The sequence below is a fragment of the Remersonia thermophila genome, chromosome 6 (genome assembly GCF_042764415.1).
Source record: "Remersonia thermophila strain ATCC 22073 chromosome 6, whole genome shotgun sequence".
Lineage (NCBI taxonomy): Eukaryota > Fungi > Ascomycota > Sordariomycetes > Sordariales > Chaetomiaceae > Remersonia > Remersonia thermophila.
Window position 1 is genome coordinate 1,964,914 of NC_092222.1, and position 14,190 is coordinate 1,979,103.

Sequence of the window (14,190 nt, forward strand, 5' to 3'; positions counted from 1 at the left end):
ACCCACCCGTCTATTGCCGTGACCAAGTCCCGAATGCGTTCCGATATCTTGTGGCTTTCTCTGACGACACACCTTCTTTACGAATTCGGGTATCCCCTTCAAAACAAAGAAAAAAAAACGCCAAACCATGCCCCATAATACCATAGTAACCCAACGCGAGTCTCTCATAGCCGCCCCCCCCTTCACCTTACCCCTTCCCATCCGCTCGTTTTACTCCAAATGAGGAACACCAGCGCTCTGCATGATCAAATTCACAATGCTCAAGAACCCCTCGCCCAAGATAAACCCCTAGATCACGGCAACGTCAGGTCAGCCACGCACTCGTTCCCGCGCAAAAAAAAAAGGCATGCAAAGAAAGGGCCAGCCCCCTACCGAAGCAAGCACAATGAGCGGCGTGTCGCTCCACCCCTGGACGCTCCGCCACCACCACCCCAGCAGGCCGCCGAGCGCGCGCGCCAGCGTAAAGGACGGGACGTTGTACATGCCCACGGCGACGGCGATGCCGCCGGGGATGAGGGCGTGCCAGCGGGTCCCCGCGGTGCGGGTGCGCAGCGCCGTGGTGAAGGCGAACAGCGCGGCGGCGCCCAGCGCCCACTCCTTGGCCATGGGCGGCAGGCCCTTGCCCGTCACCAGGCGGGCCGTGAAGATCCAGACGTAGCCCGTGGGGACCTGGAAGAGGTCGCCCGGGACTTGGTAGACTCTAGAATGGAGGGAGGGTCCCACCAGGTTAGAGAAGAAGCAAGAAAAGAGAGAGAGAAAAAAAAGAGAGAAAAAAAAGAGAGAAAAGAAAAGAGAGAGAACAAGAAGAAAACAAGAGAAAAAGAGAAAAAAAAGAGAGAAAAAAAAAGAGAGAAAAAAAAGAGAGAAAAAAAAAAGAGAGAGAAAAAAGAGAGAAAAAAGAGAGAAAAAGGAAAAAAAAAAAGAAAAAGAAAAAAGGGAAAAGAAGGGGAAAAAAAAGGAAGAAAAGGAAAAAAAAGGAAAAAAAAAAAAAAAAGAAAAAGAGAAAGAGGGAAATAAAAAAGGGCATTCGGGGGGGCACACGACTCACCGGGTATACAGCTCGTAAATCAGGGCGCTCGCCACGGCCCCGGCGGTCGCCCCGATGACCTGGCCCCAAAACTGCGCCTTGGGCGAGGCCCCGAGCAGGTGGCCCGTCTTGAGGTCCTGCATCATGTCGCCGGCCTGGAGCGCGCCGGCCTCCGAGACGGCGCCGGCCACGAGGTTGATGAGCACGCTCGACGGGTTCGACTGCGGCACGACGAGCGCGAAGAAGAGCTGCGCGAGCTTGCTGATGCCCGACACGGGGTTCAGGTCCGTCTCCCCCAGGGCGCGCACGCCCATGATGCTCAGCACGAGCGCCATGAGCACGGCCGCGACGGTCGCGTAGAGGGGGACCAGGTCGCCAAAGACGACGTGGATGCAGAGGATGCAGAAGAGGACGGAGACCACGAGGCCGACGGTGACGAGGCGGGACGGGATCTGCTGGTCGGGCGGGGCGTCGAGGGCGTGCTTTTCTTCGTCGCGCTCGTCCTGGAGCGGGTTGGGGTACGCGTCCGCGTCCGCGTCCGCGTCCGAGCCCGAGTCCGCGTCAGCGGCAGCGTCGGCGTTGGCGTTGGCGTTGGCGCTGGCGTTGGGACGGGCCCTCGGGTCGGCGCCATCCTCGTCGTCGGCATCGCCGTTGATGGCCACGTATCCGGCGCGTGTTTGCCGGCGAAACGGCGACCCGGAAGGACCCTGGCGAGAGCCGAACCCCGGGAGGCCTTTCAGCTGCGGAGCGTAGCGGCTCGCCGACCGGAAGGCCAGGTAGCCCAGGCTGACGATGGCGTCGGCGAGCATGATGGCCAGCGAGGTCCAGACGATCCATCCCTTGCTGCCCTTCTCCCAGTCCCCGACGGGCCCGGGAGCCCAGCCCTGGCTCTTGGCCAGGGGCGAAAGCGCGCCCCAGCCGACGACGGCGCCGAGCAGCATGTGCAGCGTGGTGGCCGGGCCCATGATGATGCCCTGGCCGACGTAGGCCAGGCTGGGGTTGAAGGTCCAGAGCCACGCGGTCGCCGCCGCCGAGCCGAAGACGGGCAGGTTGCGCAGCACGGGCACGAAGTAGGTGGCCAGGGTGAACAGCCCGGACACGAAGAAGCACAGGACCAGCAGCCGCACGTTCTGCCGCCACGGCTCGGCGTGCTTGCTGGTCTCGGGCTCGGCGAGGCTGCTTTCGCTTTCGCTCTCGTCGGGCGGCGGCTGCGCCGCCACCAGGCTCGCAAACCCATCCGGGTCCTTGGCTCCCTCGCCGCCCGCCGCCGCCGTCGTCTCCTTTCCCTTGCCGTGCAGCACGCTGATCAGCACCGCCGTGCTGAACCCCGTCGGGAACCTCAGCCGCTCCCGTATCAGCACCTGCCGGCGCAGGGGCACGGCAAACACGACGCCAAAGTAGCACAGGCCGAGGCTCCAGATGATGAGCGCGGGCAGCCCGAGCCGGATGGGCCCCTGCTCCTCGGGCTTGAGCAGGTAGTTCATGGCCGGCAGGACGCCGACGAAGCCGCAGCCGAGGGGCATGATGGCCATGCTCCCCGCGACGGTCTGGACGAGGACGTTTTCGACGGGCGAGAAGGGCAGGTCGCCGAGGTGCGAGCGCAGCAGGCGGAAGATGCCGAAGCCCATGAGCGAGGCGGGCATGGACATGGTGCTGACCCAGCCGGTCTGGAGGCCAAAGTACATGTTGGAGAAGCAGATGACGGTGCCGACGGCGAGGCCGACGAGGACGCCGCGAAGGGTGAAGGAGGAGCCGTGGATGGGAGGCGGTGAGACGCGAGCCGGAGGAGAAGCCTCGGCGGGAAGGAGAGGGGTGGCCATGCCGGCCACCGTGGGAGACATGGCGGGCCGAGCCGAACCAAGCGAGGATGATTCCGATGGAGAGGCTGGTTGGTTGGGTTATGTCGTTGCTGTGGTTGCTGTCCAGCGACGGGGTCTGCCGCACCCAGATGAGACCCTCCAGGTCATCCAAAGGAAGGGGGAGAAATAAAAAGTCCCCGATACGGGACCGAGAAGGAGTAGATCCTAGTACTATGAGAAATATACGACGACTACATTGGGGGGGATGGGAGGCGTTGAAGGCCCAAGAAGGAACCTGGAAACGGCCGTCCGTTCAGTCCGATCCACCTACTGTGTAGTGTTGATGAGAAGGGAACGGAGAATGAATGAAATAATAGCGAAATGACTGAAGAAATACTGTACCAAGTATGTAAGCCAAGGCAAGTCTCATGTCGCACGCCATACCCCTGCTAAGTCACGCCGTGTGTCACGCTGCGCCGGCAGTCGCTGGACTGCCCGGACCGGCAAGGCAGCAGAGCCACAGCACCAAAACAGGGGGGGGGGGGGGGCCCTAGCCAGAAACGGCAATCCCTGGGGGTTTGTGTATAGTACACAGGACAGTGGTATTACAGCATGTACAGGAGGTATCCAGGGAGTTGCCGTACCTTATGTAATAGTTAGTTACACAGAAACCATGAGCTCAAGGGAACCTCCCTGTGAGTACACAGGATATACCTACGCAGCACAAGGGGGCACCTCATCGGGAAATATCACCCACTTGGACTACACAGTAGACAGACGGACGGACGGACGGAGGGATGGTTGATCACCAAAATTCACCAGTTAGTTGGTTGGATCGGATTTGGATTGGATTGCAAGCAAGCCTTCTTTACCATGAGTGTTCGCTTCAACACCGTCCCCCAACATGAATCCAATGCCGATGCCATGCAAAGATAACCCATCCACCCCGGGCCGATTTTCCTGTAATAACAGCCATGCGGCCATCCACGCCAGAACCCAACTCCCGACGCAACCAAAGCCCGCCCCCCTCCCCTCCTTATCCGCCAGACAAAAGAAAAAAAAATGCATTAGAGGGACGGAGCACACCAGAAACCCGCGCTCCCACAACCAAGCCGCCGGACCCTGGAGACACAGGGTCTCAAAACCCAAAGCTATCCAGCAGCGAGTTCGCATCCGGCTCCTCAAACACGGGCGGCGCGGGCGTGGCCGGCGGCTTCGGCATCAGCCCTCCCGATTTCATCCCTGCCGGCACCGTCTGCTGCTGCTTTTCTGTCTCCTGTTGTTGTTGCTGCTGCTGCTGCAGCTTCTGCCCTTCCTGCAGCAGCAGCTGCCTCTGCTCGAGCGGCCCCATGCCGACGGGCAGGTCCGCCACCACGAGCGACGCCCGCCTCTTGAGCAGCCTCGTCGGGTCGATCTCGCCGCCCAGGCCCGCGCCGGGGACGGCCGCCGAGGCCTGGGGCCGGAAGAACTCCCAGTTCCGGACGAGGTCGAGCCCCAGCAGGTCGCAGCCCATGCGGTCGTAGAGGCGCGCGTTGTGCAGCACAAACTCCCACTCGACCTGGGGCGTGACGCGGCTGGCGCCGCGCAGCGTCTGCAGCGTCTTTTGCCGGAGCTGGCAGTACAGCACCGCCAGCGCCGGGTCGTCCGTCAGGAACAGCCGCGACCGGGGGTCCGGCGACCCGGGCGTCTCGAGGAGCGTGTAGACGGGCGCGATGAGCGCCCGCACCGCCATGTCCCGCCGGCGCAGCATCCAAAACGCCCACGACGCCAGCCAGCGGTTGCCTTGCTGAGCCGCGATGGCCAGCACCTCCTCCTCGAGCAAGCGGCGCAGGACGGGGCCGTTGTCGCCCTCGTAGACGCGCGCGATGGCGATGGCGAGCTGCAGGTCCTGGAGCTGGTTGAGGCAGACGTTGACGGCGTCTTGGAGGTGGTCGGCCAGGAGGAAGAAGGCGGCGGCGTATTCTATCCGGGATCGACGAGCACGCGGTCGGCGTCAGCGTTCTTGTTGTTCCTTTGCCACGGCCGCCAGTGGGTAGGTAAAACTGGGTAGACAGGTAGACAGGAAGAGGAAGAGAGAGAGAGAGAGAGAGAGAGAGAGAGAGAGACATGAAAAGAAAAAAAAAAGAAAAGAAAGAAAGGAAAAAAAAAAAAAAAACGTACCGAACCGCCGCTTGCTCATCAACGCGTACGCATTCTTCAACGCCGCCGTCCTCCACCGCGGATCCTCAAAGTTGTTGGCCAACAGCTTCTGGGTCGCCGCCTGCTCGCGGTGCCACGTCGCCATGCGCCACAGGCCCTGCAGGACCGTCTTCTTCCGGAGCGCCAGGTAGTACAGGCTGCAGTCGACGGGGTTCCTCTGCTCCGCCCTGGCGTACTCGTTGCGCGCGACGGCCTCGAACTGGGCCCGCACGGCGGCGCCGTCGGCCAGCCACATAAAGACGCCGCTCTCGCGGGCGTTGTCCCAGCGCAGGCGGCCGTGGCACTGGCGCGTCACCAGGTCCACGAGCACGTCCTGGCTCGTCGAGTGGTACGCCCAGTTGATCTCGCGCCAGCCGAGCTGGACGCCGCCGGCGCGGCCCTTGCGCAGCGCGTGCTGCCGGAGGAAGAGCACGAACCGCGCGCCGTTCTCGTCGAGCGCCCGCCGCTGCTTCTCGACGAGCCCGACGCACTCGACAATGTCGACGAGCTGCATCTGCTCGTGCCCGGACAGCTGCTCGACGTCGACGCGCGTGAGCCGCTCCGCGATGTCGGCCGCCACCTCCTCCCCGAACGCGCCCGCCTCCCCCCGCTCGTCGTACAGCTCGCGCTGCTCGAGGTACTGGCCCGGGTCCTTGAAGGCGCTCGTCTTGGCCGAGTGGTCCACCTCGTAAAAGTCCTCGATCGGCAGGCCCAGGTAGTCGTCGAGGCGGTCGCCCTCGGCCCAGAACCGCAGCGCCTTGTGCAGCGCCATGAGGATGGCGTGCACGAGGCGCGTCTTGCCGGCCAGGATGCACTGGCTCAGGAACTGCGGGTGGAACACGGGCAGCGGGCCGTTGAGGCGCTGCACCACGTCGAACAGGTCCCAGTGCCGCTCGCCGGGCCGCTTGGGCGGCAGCCGCAGGCTCGCCACGAGCGAGCTGGCCGCGTCGAACTGGCGGTCCAGGACGAAGAGCTGGTGGCCCGCCCCGATCACCAGGTGGCCGTCGCCGAGCCAGACCGAGTCGCCGATGGGGTGCGGCGTGAAGTCGCGGATCGACACCTCGCGGATCGGCGCCCACGCGGGGCCGTGGTTGAGGTAGTCGAAGCGCATCTGGCTCAGCAGCAGCACGCGGTGCGGGAACCCCACGGCCAGGATGCTCTGCCGGTCCGGCGTGCTCGTCCAGTCCAGGTCCCGGATCGTGTGCCCGTTGTCAAACTCCTGCGAGTACTCGAGCCGCGCCCCGCGTATGTCCCAGATGGTCAGGCCCGTGCGCCCCGCGTCCACCAGCGCCGCCTTCTTGCTCGTGCTGCCGCTGACCAGCGCCGGGCTCGCCACCGCCGTCTCCATGGCGCACGTCGAAAGCCACTCGACCCGGTCCCCGCCGCCGTGCCCGACGCGCGCCGTCCAGAACTCGACCCGCCCGGAGCGCGTGTACGAGATGGCCACGTCGCGCGCGAACACGTCCAGGAACCCCGACACGTGCGGCGTCGTGCCCGCCGGGTCGACGGGGAGCACGTAGGCCAGGTCGCCCGCGTCCTCGAGCGTGAAGCGCACGAGCTCGCGGATCGAGGGCGGCTGCTGGCTTCGGCGGCGGTCGTCCTTGTCGTCCTTGTCGTCGCCGTGATCGCGATCGTGGGCCGCGCCGTTGGGGGCCGCGGGGTGCCGCCGCCGCCGCCGCCGCCGCCGCTGTTGCTGCTGCTGCTGCTGCTGCTGCTGCCGCCCCGGCCGCGCGGGTAAAAAGGAAACTTGATCTCCCAGACGATGCCCTGCTTTTCCGACGTGATGGTGGCGAGGTGGGCGGTCGTGTAATCGTCGACGTTGATGCGCGGCAGGACCAGCAGGCAGAGCGGCTTTCCGGGCACGTCGTAGGGGATCTCGGCGAGGGTCCTCGGCGCGGGCTGCCGGCAGTCCCAGAGGGCGACCGTCTCGTGGCGCAGGAAGACGGCGAAGCGGCCGCGGCGCAGGAGGCACATGCGGTGGATGTGGCCCTGCTCCGGGATCACGGCCTGGCGCGAGAGGCCCGTCCGGCTCGCCTCGAGCTGGTGCTTCCAGATGACGCCCTGGCCGTGCTCGGTGCGCGACACGATGGCGCGCCCGCTGGGGTTGCGGACGATCTTGCGGATGGGCGCCGAGTGGCCCGTCCAGACGGCCGTGGGCGTCAGCCTCGGCCGGGCCGGGTTGCGGTCGAAGAGCGCGGCGACGTTGGTGCGGTACACCTCGATCCGGCCGTCGAAGAAGTGAAGCAGCAGGTGCAGGTGGTCGCCGGTCTGGCAGTAGCCGTAGATCTCGACGTGCGGCGCGGAGCCGCCGCTGCCGCCGCCGCTGCCGCCGCCGCTCCCTCGGAGAAAGTCGAGCTCCGGCGACGTCACGTACGCCACGTTGAAGATGTTGCCCCTTTTGGTCTTGCACCCGACGTTGGCGATGGCCCACGCCGACATGCGGCCGCGGCCGTCCAGGACGACGCAGATCTCGGGCCCGCAGTTGGCCACGGTGACGAGGTGGTCCAGGGCGGTCGCCTCCTCGTCGGTCCGGGCGCCTTCCTGGACCGCCTTCTCGGCGGCGGCCGCGAAGTCGCCGCCCTGCAGGATGAAGGCCCAGCGGCGGAGCTCCTCGGGGGGCGTCGACGGCGCGGCGGGGATGGCCTCGTCGAGGCGCAGGCTGCCCCAAAGCTGCAGGGGCTGCGGCGCCCGGCCGTCCGATCCCGCCCAGACGCGCAGCACCTTGTCGGCGCAGAACGTGTACAGCGCGTTCTCGATGGTCTGGTCGACGTGCCGCGGCCGGCGCCAGCGCATGCCCGTGACGGGCCGCGGGTGGCGGAGGTAGACAAAGTCGAACCGCGCCTCGCCGGCGCCGTAGCTCAGCCGGCGCCAGACCTTGACGAGGCGGTCGTAGGCGCCGGCCGACGCGATGTAGGCCGAGTCGTACGACAGGCCCGCCAGCCGCGCGGGGTTGGCCAGGCGCTTGCTCCACGAGAGCTCCGGGTTGGCGCCGGCGCTCCCGGCCGTCTGGTACAGCTCGAGGCTCCGGTGGGCGACGAGCAGCTCCTCGGAGGCGCCCCACGAGAGCGACACCGCCGGCAGAGCGTCGTCGTCATCCTCTTCTTTTTTCGCCGCCCCCTCGGCGTCCCTGTCCCTGGCCTCCTTGTCCCCGGCGGCGACCGGGAAGGTGGCCTGCAGCGCCCACTGCCAATCCCCGACGTCCTGTCCCGCGCCCACGGGGCGGTATATCCTGACGGCGCGGCGGGTGCCTACGGCGATCTTGCCCGAGGCTTCGTCCAGGGCAACGGCGTGCAGGGGGTCCGGGTCGCTGTCGTCGTAGATGGTTTGCAAGAGGGCGTGTTGGCTGCCGAGGATGGCGAGGGCACTGCCGGTTCCGTAGGCCTGTTCCACAGGGGGGGGGAGGTTGGTTGTAAGCCGGGGGAATGGCCAGAGCAGAAGAAGGGGGGGTCCAAGATCAACAAACAAAACAACCTACAGTGATCCTGTTCCCCGCCCACCAACCCGTAGCCACGGCCTGGAGGCGCGACTCGGGCTTGCCGGGCAGGACTACACGCATCCTCCTGACGTTGTTCTCTGTCCGACGTTTTGGCTATGAGGTGCGCATGTTTTGCTTGGGACGGGTGCTCACGGGTGCTCGCGAGTGTTGCGCCTCGGGATTGCGGTCGGCTGGTGGCGAGGACCCGGTGGTGGTGGTGGTGGTGGTGGTGCTTGAGGATGTTCCAAAGTAAAACGAGCTGGTTGGTGTTTGCGAGGTGGGAAAAGTGGGAAAAGTGAAAGAGCTGCGAGAGCTACGAAGCTCGGCGTCAGGTTGTTAGTGTACAGAAAGTGAGGTGATGTCGTAATTCCAAAGTTCACGTTTCCCGATGCGCCGCGTCGTACCGCGCCGACCCCGTCCATGGTACGGTACCGTATCAATTCGTACCACTGACCACTGTCGCCCGTAACCAACGTTGAGTGGACCCCCTATGACGTGGGAGGGGGAGGGGGGGAACCTCCAGAAGCTCCATTGGGTCCACGGGGGAGCTTGGCATTATGCGCTCTCTTTCTCCTACGAGCCAACGGTTTCTCTCGGGCATGTAGTTATGTGTAAGTGTACACTACGTATGTGCTGTGTAAGAAGCACTACTACGTAAGTACGGAGTAAAGCATACCATGAGTTTCCTAGACGACCTTTGTTCTGTCTTCCGACTCCCAAACACCAAGGATCCCCTGAATGAACCATGTACTCCTCGCTCTCTAGGTACGTATAGCTAAGGTAAGCTACTAGGTAGGCAGGGAGGTTGGTGCCCAAGGTAGGTCGGTAACTACCCAAGGTAGAGGTCGGTAGATGGCGCTCTCATAACCTCGAACCCGCCAACACAAGAAAAGCCCAGCACGCACTCACACACACACACACACCTCTACCTTATCGTATCTCTCTCTCTCTCTACTTACCTACCTAGAGACCTCGGTCCCCGGTCCTCATCCACACGCCGTCTTCCCAAGGTTGTCCCAACACCCATTCCCTAGAATTACCCATAACACCCGGACCCCTCCGTCAGCATCGTCAGCCCCAAGCATCCTGGCCCCTGAACTCCTAGACCCCAGACCCCGGCCCAAGGTAGTGTAACCCAACAAGAAAGAAAACCCTCCGAAAAAAAGCCCAAGCAGAAAAGAAAGGCAAAAAAAAAAAAAAAAGAGTCACAACGAGACGCCCGCGCCAATCCCCTGCCCCTCATACCGCACCCGCTCCCTCCACCGCCCGACCCTCACCCCAACCGTCGCCTTCGCATCCAGCTTCAGCCTCCCCCCCAGCGCCTCCCGAAGCTTCCTGTACCCGATCGAGTCCAGGCTCCAGTCCACCGGCAGCCGCGGCGTGGTCGACAGGCCCGGCCGCACCGCAAACGGCACGCCGTAGCGGATCGTCCCGATCGGCTCCGTGTGGTTGTACAGCGCCGTCGCGTTGACCCAGTCGATGAAGAGCGTGTTCCGCAGCAGCGGAGAGGCGAGGACAAACGTGGCCGTCGACGACAGGACGTGAAAGGTCGCGTCGCGGATGAAGCGCGGGCCGTCGTCCGCGTCGCCGTCGTCATGGCCGCCGCCCCCGTCGCCCGGGAGCCGGAGGCGCGGGGCAGGCAGCGTCAGCGCCAGGCGCGACAGGGCCTTTCCTAGGGCGGGCAGCGCGGGGATGGAGCCGCCGTGGCTGCGGAGGGTGACGGTGGTGTTGTGGCCCGAGATGTATTCCGACAAGAGGTCGCGGCCGCGGAGGACGCCCTCGTCTCCGCCCAGGGACGGGTTCCACGTCGCCCGCACTGACACCGTCACGTCGGCGTGCGCGTGAGCGCGGACGCCGTACGCCACGGCCTCACCGATCGTCGTGCCGTTGCTCTCGACGTGCACGCTGACGTAGGGAACGTCCGCCGCGTACGGCGTGGGGTTCGCCACGGTCACGGACGCCCGCAGCGTCAGGGTCGATGAGGTCGTGTCGATAATCTCGACCTGTTCCACCCGGGGCGCCACGGAGCCCAGGAGATCCGCGCCGAGCGCTGCGGTGGGGGAGGGGGGGAGTCAGCCAGTGCTAGCGGGCTCGCTGACCCAACCCGGCATCCGCGGTCGGGAGGCAAGAGACAAAAAAAAAGAGAAAGGAAAACCGACCGACCGAGCGGAGAGCGGCCGCCCTGTGGTTTAAAAGAGAGACGGACGTTTTACCGGGATCTGCCCCTCGGCGGGGACCGCTTTCACCACGAGCTCGCCGAGGACCGTCTCGACCTGGACGTCGACGAGGGCCTTGACGGCCAGCATTACCTCGCGGCCGCCAAACAGGAGGGCCTGGATCACGTCGGCGAGGACGTCGGCGTCGGTCACGTTGAGCGGCGCATCGCGGATCGTGGACCGGATCTTGAGCGTGGCCTCGCCGTCGTCGGTCGCCGGGACCTGCGTCGAGCTGGCAGGGTGCCACCGCTTCAGGGTGAGCTCGCCGAGCTTGTCGCCCCGGTAAAAGACGTCGGCGTCGGCGCGGATGGCCGTGACGTTCAGCGAGACGTTCATGTCGGCGGGGAGGCCCGCCAGGACCAGGATGGTCCCCGACACGCGCGGGTTCGACGCCGGGTCGTCCGGGTCGGCCAGCGGGTCGGGCATGGCGAAGCTGACGTCGGCCAGGGAGAAGCTGCGGATGAGGTTGTCCAACGAGCGCCCGGGGAGCGGGACCGGCACGGCGATGCTCGCGAGCATCTTGCTCAGCCACGCCGGGGCATCGCCCGCTGGCCGCTCCTGGCCTCGCACCAGGACGGTGGCCGCCTCGCCGCCGAGGTACTTGCGCAAGAGCATGTCCAACGGCGACGAGTCCGAGCCGGGGCACAGCCGGAGGAGCGGCTCGGGCAGGTCGCGGACGAGGCCGTGCGCGCTCACCATGACGTCGGCAGCCGGGCGCACGGCCACCGGGCTGGTGGTGGCGCCGGCGACCACGATGGGCGGCTCGGCCGGGCCGCACCCGGGGATCAGGACGTCAAAGGCCAGCGCGGGCACCTCCAACGAGAGGGGATGCTCGTTGTGGGCCGCGATGGACACGTCCACCGCCACGGCAGGGCTCCCGCCGGGAACCGGCTGCTCGGCAAGGCCGATCCTGGTGATGTTGTACTCGGGCAGGCGAGGCAACTGGCCGCCTGTACGCAGACCCTCATCAGCACGCGCCCGGGCTCCGACGTGGAAACAAAACTTTGTATGTTTGTTGCGCCGCGTTACAGCAGCGTCTTTTCTCCAAAGTACAGGGAAGCAAACCAACGGTAGAGAGATTGACCTTGAAACGTCAGGGATTCGGCAATCGAGTGCGTCCCCAGGGGAAGGATGCCCGCCTTGAGCTGTACGTCCGCCTGCCCGCGAAGGCGCACCGTGCCCAGCCTGCCCTCCAGCCACTCGTTGGCGATCCTCCGCATGCCCTCGGCGTCGCCGGGGACGAGCTCGGCCACGAAGTCGATGGCCTTGTTGGGGCCATCCAGGAGGCTGACCCGCAGCGGAGGGAGGCCCGCGGTGCCGAGCAGCAGGTTGTCGTAGGCCGGAAGGTAGACGCGGATCCGGGTTTCGCCTGCGGTGCTGACGGACCCGACCAGCCACGTCGCCGCCCGGCCGATGCGCCGGACGTGCTCGTTGGGGACCCGCTGCGAATCCAGCCGGTAGTTGGCTTGGATCCTGGCCCGGATGCCGTTGGCCGTGATGGACTCGAGCGACAGGTTGGTGGGCTCGATGACGACGGCCTGCTTGGCGTACTCCTCGACGGCCGAGGGAACCATGAAGGCGAACACCATGATGCCAAGGCTCAGCCCTGCCAAGACCACCATGGCGATGACGGACGGCCACCGTATCCCCGATGGCGTTTTCGAAGGAGCCAACGGCTCGCTGGGCTCGCCGGCGGCCTCGTCGGGGTCGTCATGGTCGCCCTCGCCATCGTAGCGCGGGTCCGAGGCGGAGGCGGGCAGCAGCGGCGTCGACTCGGTAGCGGCGGCGGTGGCGTCGTCGTCGTCGCGTTCCGGCGCTTCGGCGCTGCTAAAAGCCGCAGCAAGGAGCCGCGACCGCGCCGGTGGTTCCGACATGTTGGAACGGGATCGAAAGAAAAAAAAAGCGATGGATTCGGTAATGGCTGGGGTCAGCAGAGCAGAGGCGGAGAGAGGTTTGCGATGGGGGAGCGGCCCGAAGCCTGTTGTTGGTAAAACCCCCCAAAGTATGTCCCAAGAGCGCGACGAGGTGATGGTGGTGATGGTGGTGGTGGTGGTAGTGGTGGTAGTGGTGGTGATGCAGTTCGGAATGGAAATGGAAGGATGGTTGGTGGATGGGGGGGAGGCTTGAAGCGTGGTCCCGTCCGGGTCGTCCGTCGTCTGTCGTGTACCGTAGAGGTGTGTGTGGTGGTACAAAGCACCGTCGTCATAGCTGTGTCAGGCATCTCCACCGCCAAGGCTGCGACCCCCTTGCCACCTCCATGCGTCCCCGTCGCCCAGGCCAGGAAAGGGAGTCAGCCTTGCCTTGCGTTGTCCGCTGTCCAGCCTTGCAGCCCTCGGAGCCATCCAATCAAACCGCGCGAACGAGTCCCAATCCGGGCCATCGGTGATCCCTCCGGTCTTGGCTCCGGCTCAGGTCCTCTCTTCCCACGTGCGGGTCTCTCTCCTCTCTCTCTCTCCCCAACATCCCGCAAAACACCCTGGGATATTGGGTGGCGGCTCTCTCAGCGGCCGTTTTCCCCTCATCTGATGTGGCTCTGGTGGTGGCTTCAAATGACTTGCATACGGCAAGTCATCGGGGGAACCTGGCGTTCGCCAAGCGAGGCGACCGGAGAACTTTTCTCCTCGGCCTCCCAGCGCTAGGGGGCACGGCTGAGGCACGGTCATTCGAGCGGATGGAGATAGCACGCGGTGATGGTTGGCGTCGACATCCAGTGTCCTGAGGGGCGGTTCCCAGGTAGTGCTTCAACATGTGGTGCAGAAAGGATGGCGAGGACCTCGGAGCGGGTGTCGGGACATTCTCTTTGGTCATTTGTTGTCGTTCAGACCTGAGTCAACCGCGATCCCTCGGTTTTTGTTCCATGTACTTCCGGGAAACCTCTTCTTCACCTTCGGCCCTTCGCCGGGGCGTGGCAGCCTGGACACCCCAAAGAGGTTCGGCACGTGCGCGCGTCCCCTGCTCTGCCCGTTGCTGTTCACGGCGAGGCTTCGGTGTTGGCAGCGCTGGCTGGCGGGCTCCAGGTCCGGGTTGCCATGCCCGATGGAATGCAGGCTCACCAACGTCGGAAAGATGCACGGGGCGGCGTTGGGCGACTACGGCATCGCCGCCTTCGTGTACGCGGGCGCGATGCAAGAGGAGGGGCTTTGGAGCTGTACGTCGTACTCCCGCTTGCTTCCCTCCGTCCTGGGTTTCTTGCCCCTGGCCCGCATGGCCCCCGCTTGTCCGCTCGAGACGTCACGGTAGGGGTTCCCGTCTCGGTCCGAGATCGAGCGGCCGGCGAGAGCGGGCTAGCGGGCTAGCGGGCGACGGTACGTGGTGCTCAACCCGTGGCGAGCCGACGAGTTCCTGCTGGTCCTGGCCGACGGCCGAGTCCGCTTCTCTCTGTCCACGCGAGCATCAAGGGTCCAATCGAGCCTGCCTGGCGCGATATGAGCGCTTCTCAGCCCGCGTGGCCTCGTGGGCCAACGGCCAAGCCGCGGCCGCGGGCTCTGTGTTTCT

General features: G+C 65.1%; 3 protein-coding genes across 3 annotated transcripts; all 3 read right to left on the reverse strand.

Moving 5' to 3' along the window:
* Positions 1-210: 210 nt before the first annotated feature.
* VTJ83DRAFT_6716 (uncharacterized protein) lies at positions 211-2,868 on the reverse strand (the record flags this gene model as incomplete). Its single annotated transcript, XM_071013458.1, has 3 exons — positions 211-288; positions 373-700; positions 1,049-2,868. 3 exons carry the CDS (start codon positions 2,866-2,868, stop codon positions 211-213), a joined length of 2,226 nt encoding a protein of 741 aa, XP_070864343.1.
* Positions 2,869-3,964: 1,096 nt separating this feature from the next.
* Positions 3,965-8,560, reverse strand: VTJ83DRAFT_6717 (uncharacterized protein; the record flags this gene model as incomplete). Its single annotated transcript, XM_071013459.1, has 4 exons — positions 3,965-4,788; positions 4,987-6,718; positions 6,766-8,385; positions 8,480-8,560. The coding sequence occupies 4 exons, from the start codon at positions 8,558-8,560 to the stop codon at positions 3,965-3,967; spliced, it is 4,257 nt and encodes a 1,418-aa protein (XP_070864344.1).
* A 1,124-nt stretch (positions 8,561-9,684) lies between these two features.
* Positions 9,685-12,569, reverse strand: VTJ83DRAFT_6718 (uncharacterized protein; the record flags this gene model as incomplete). The annotated part of the gene is made up of 3 exons (XM_071013460.1): positions 9,685-10,529; positions 10,686-11,645; positions 11,780-12,569. The coding sequence occupies 3 exons, from the start codon at positions 12,567-12,569 to the stop codon at positions 9,685-9,687; spliced, it is 2,595 nt and encodes an 864-aa protein (XP_070864345.1).
* Positions 12,570-14,190: the final 1,621 nt, after the last annotated feature.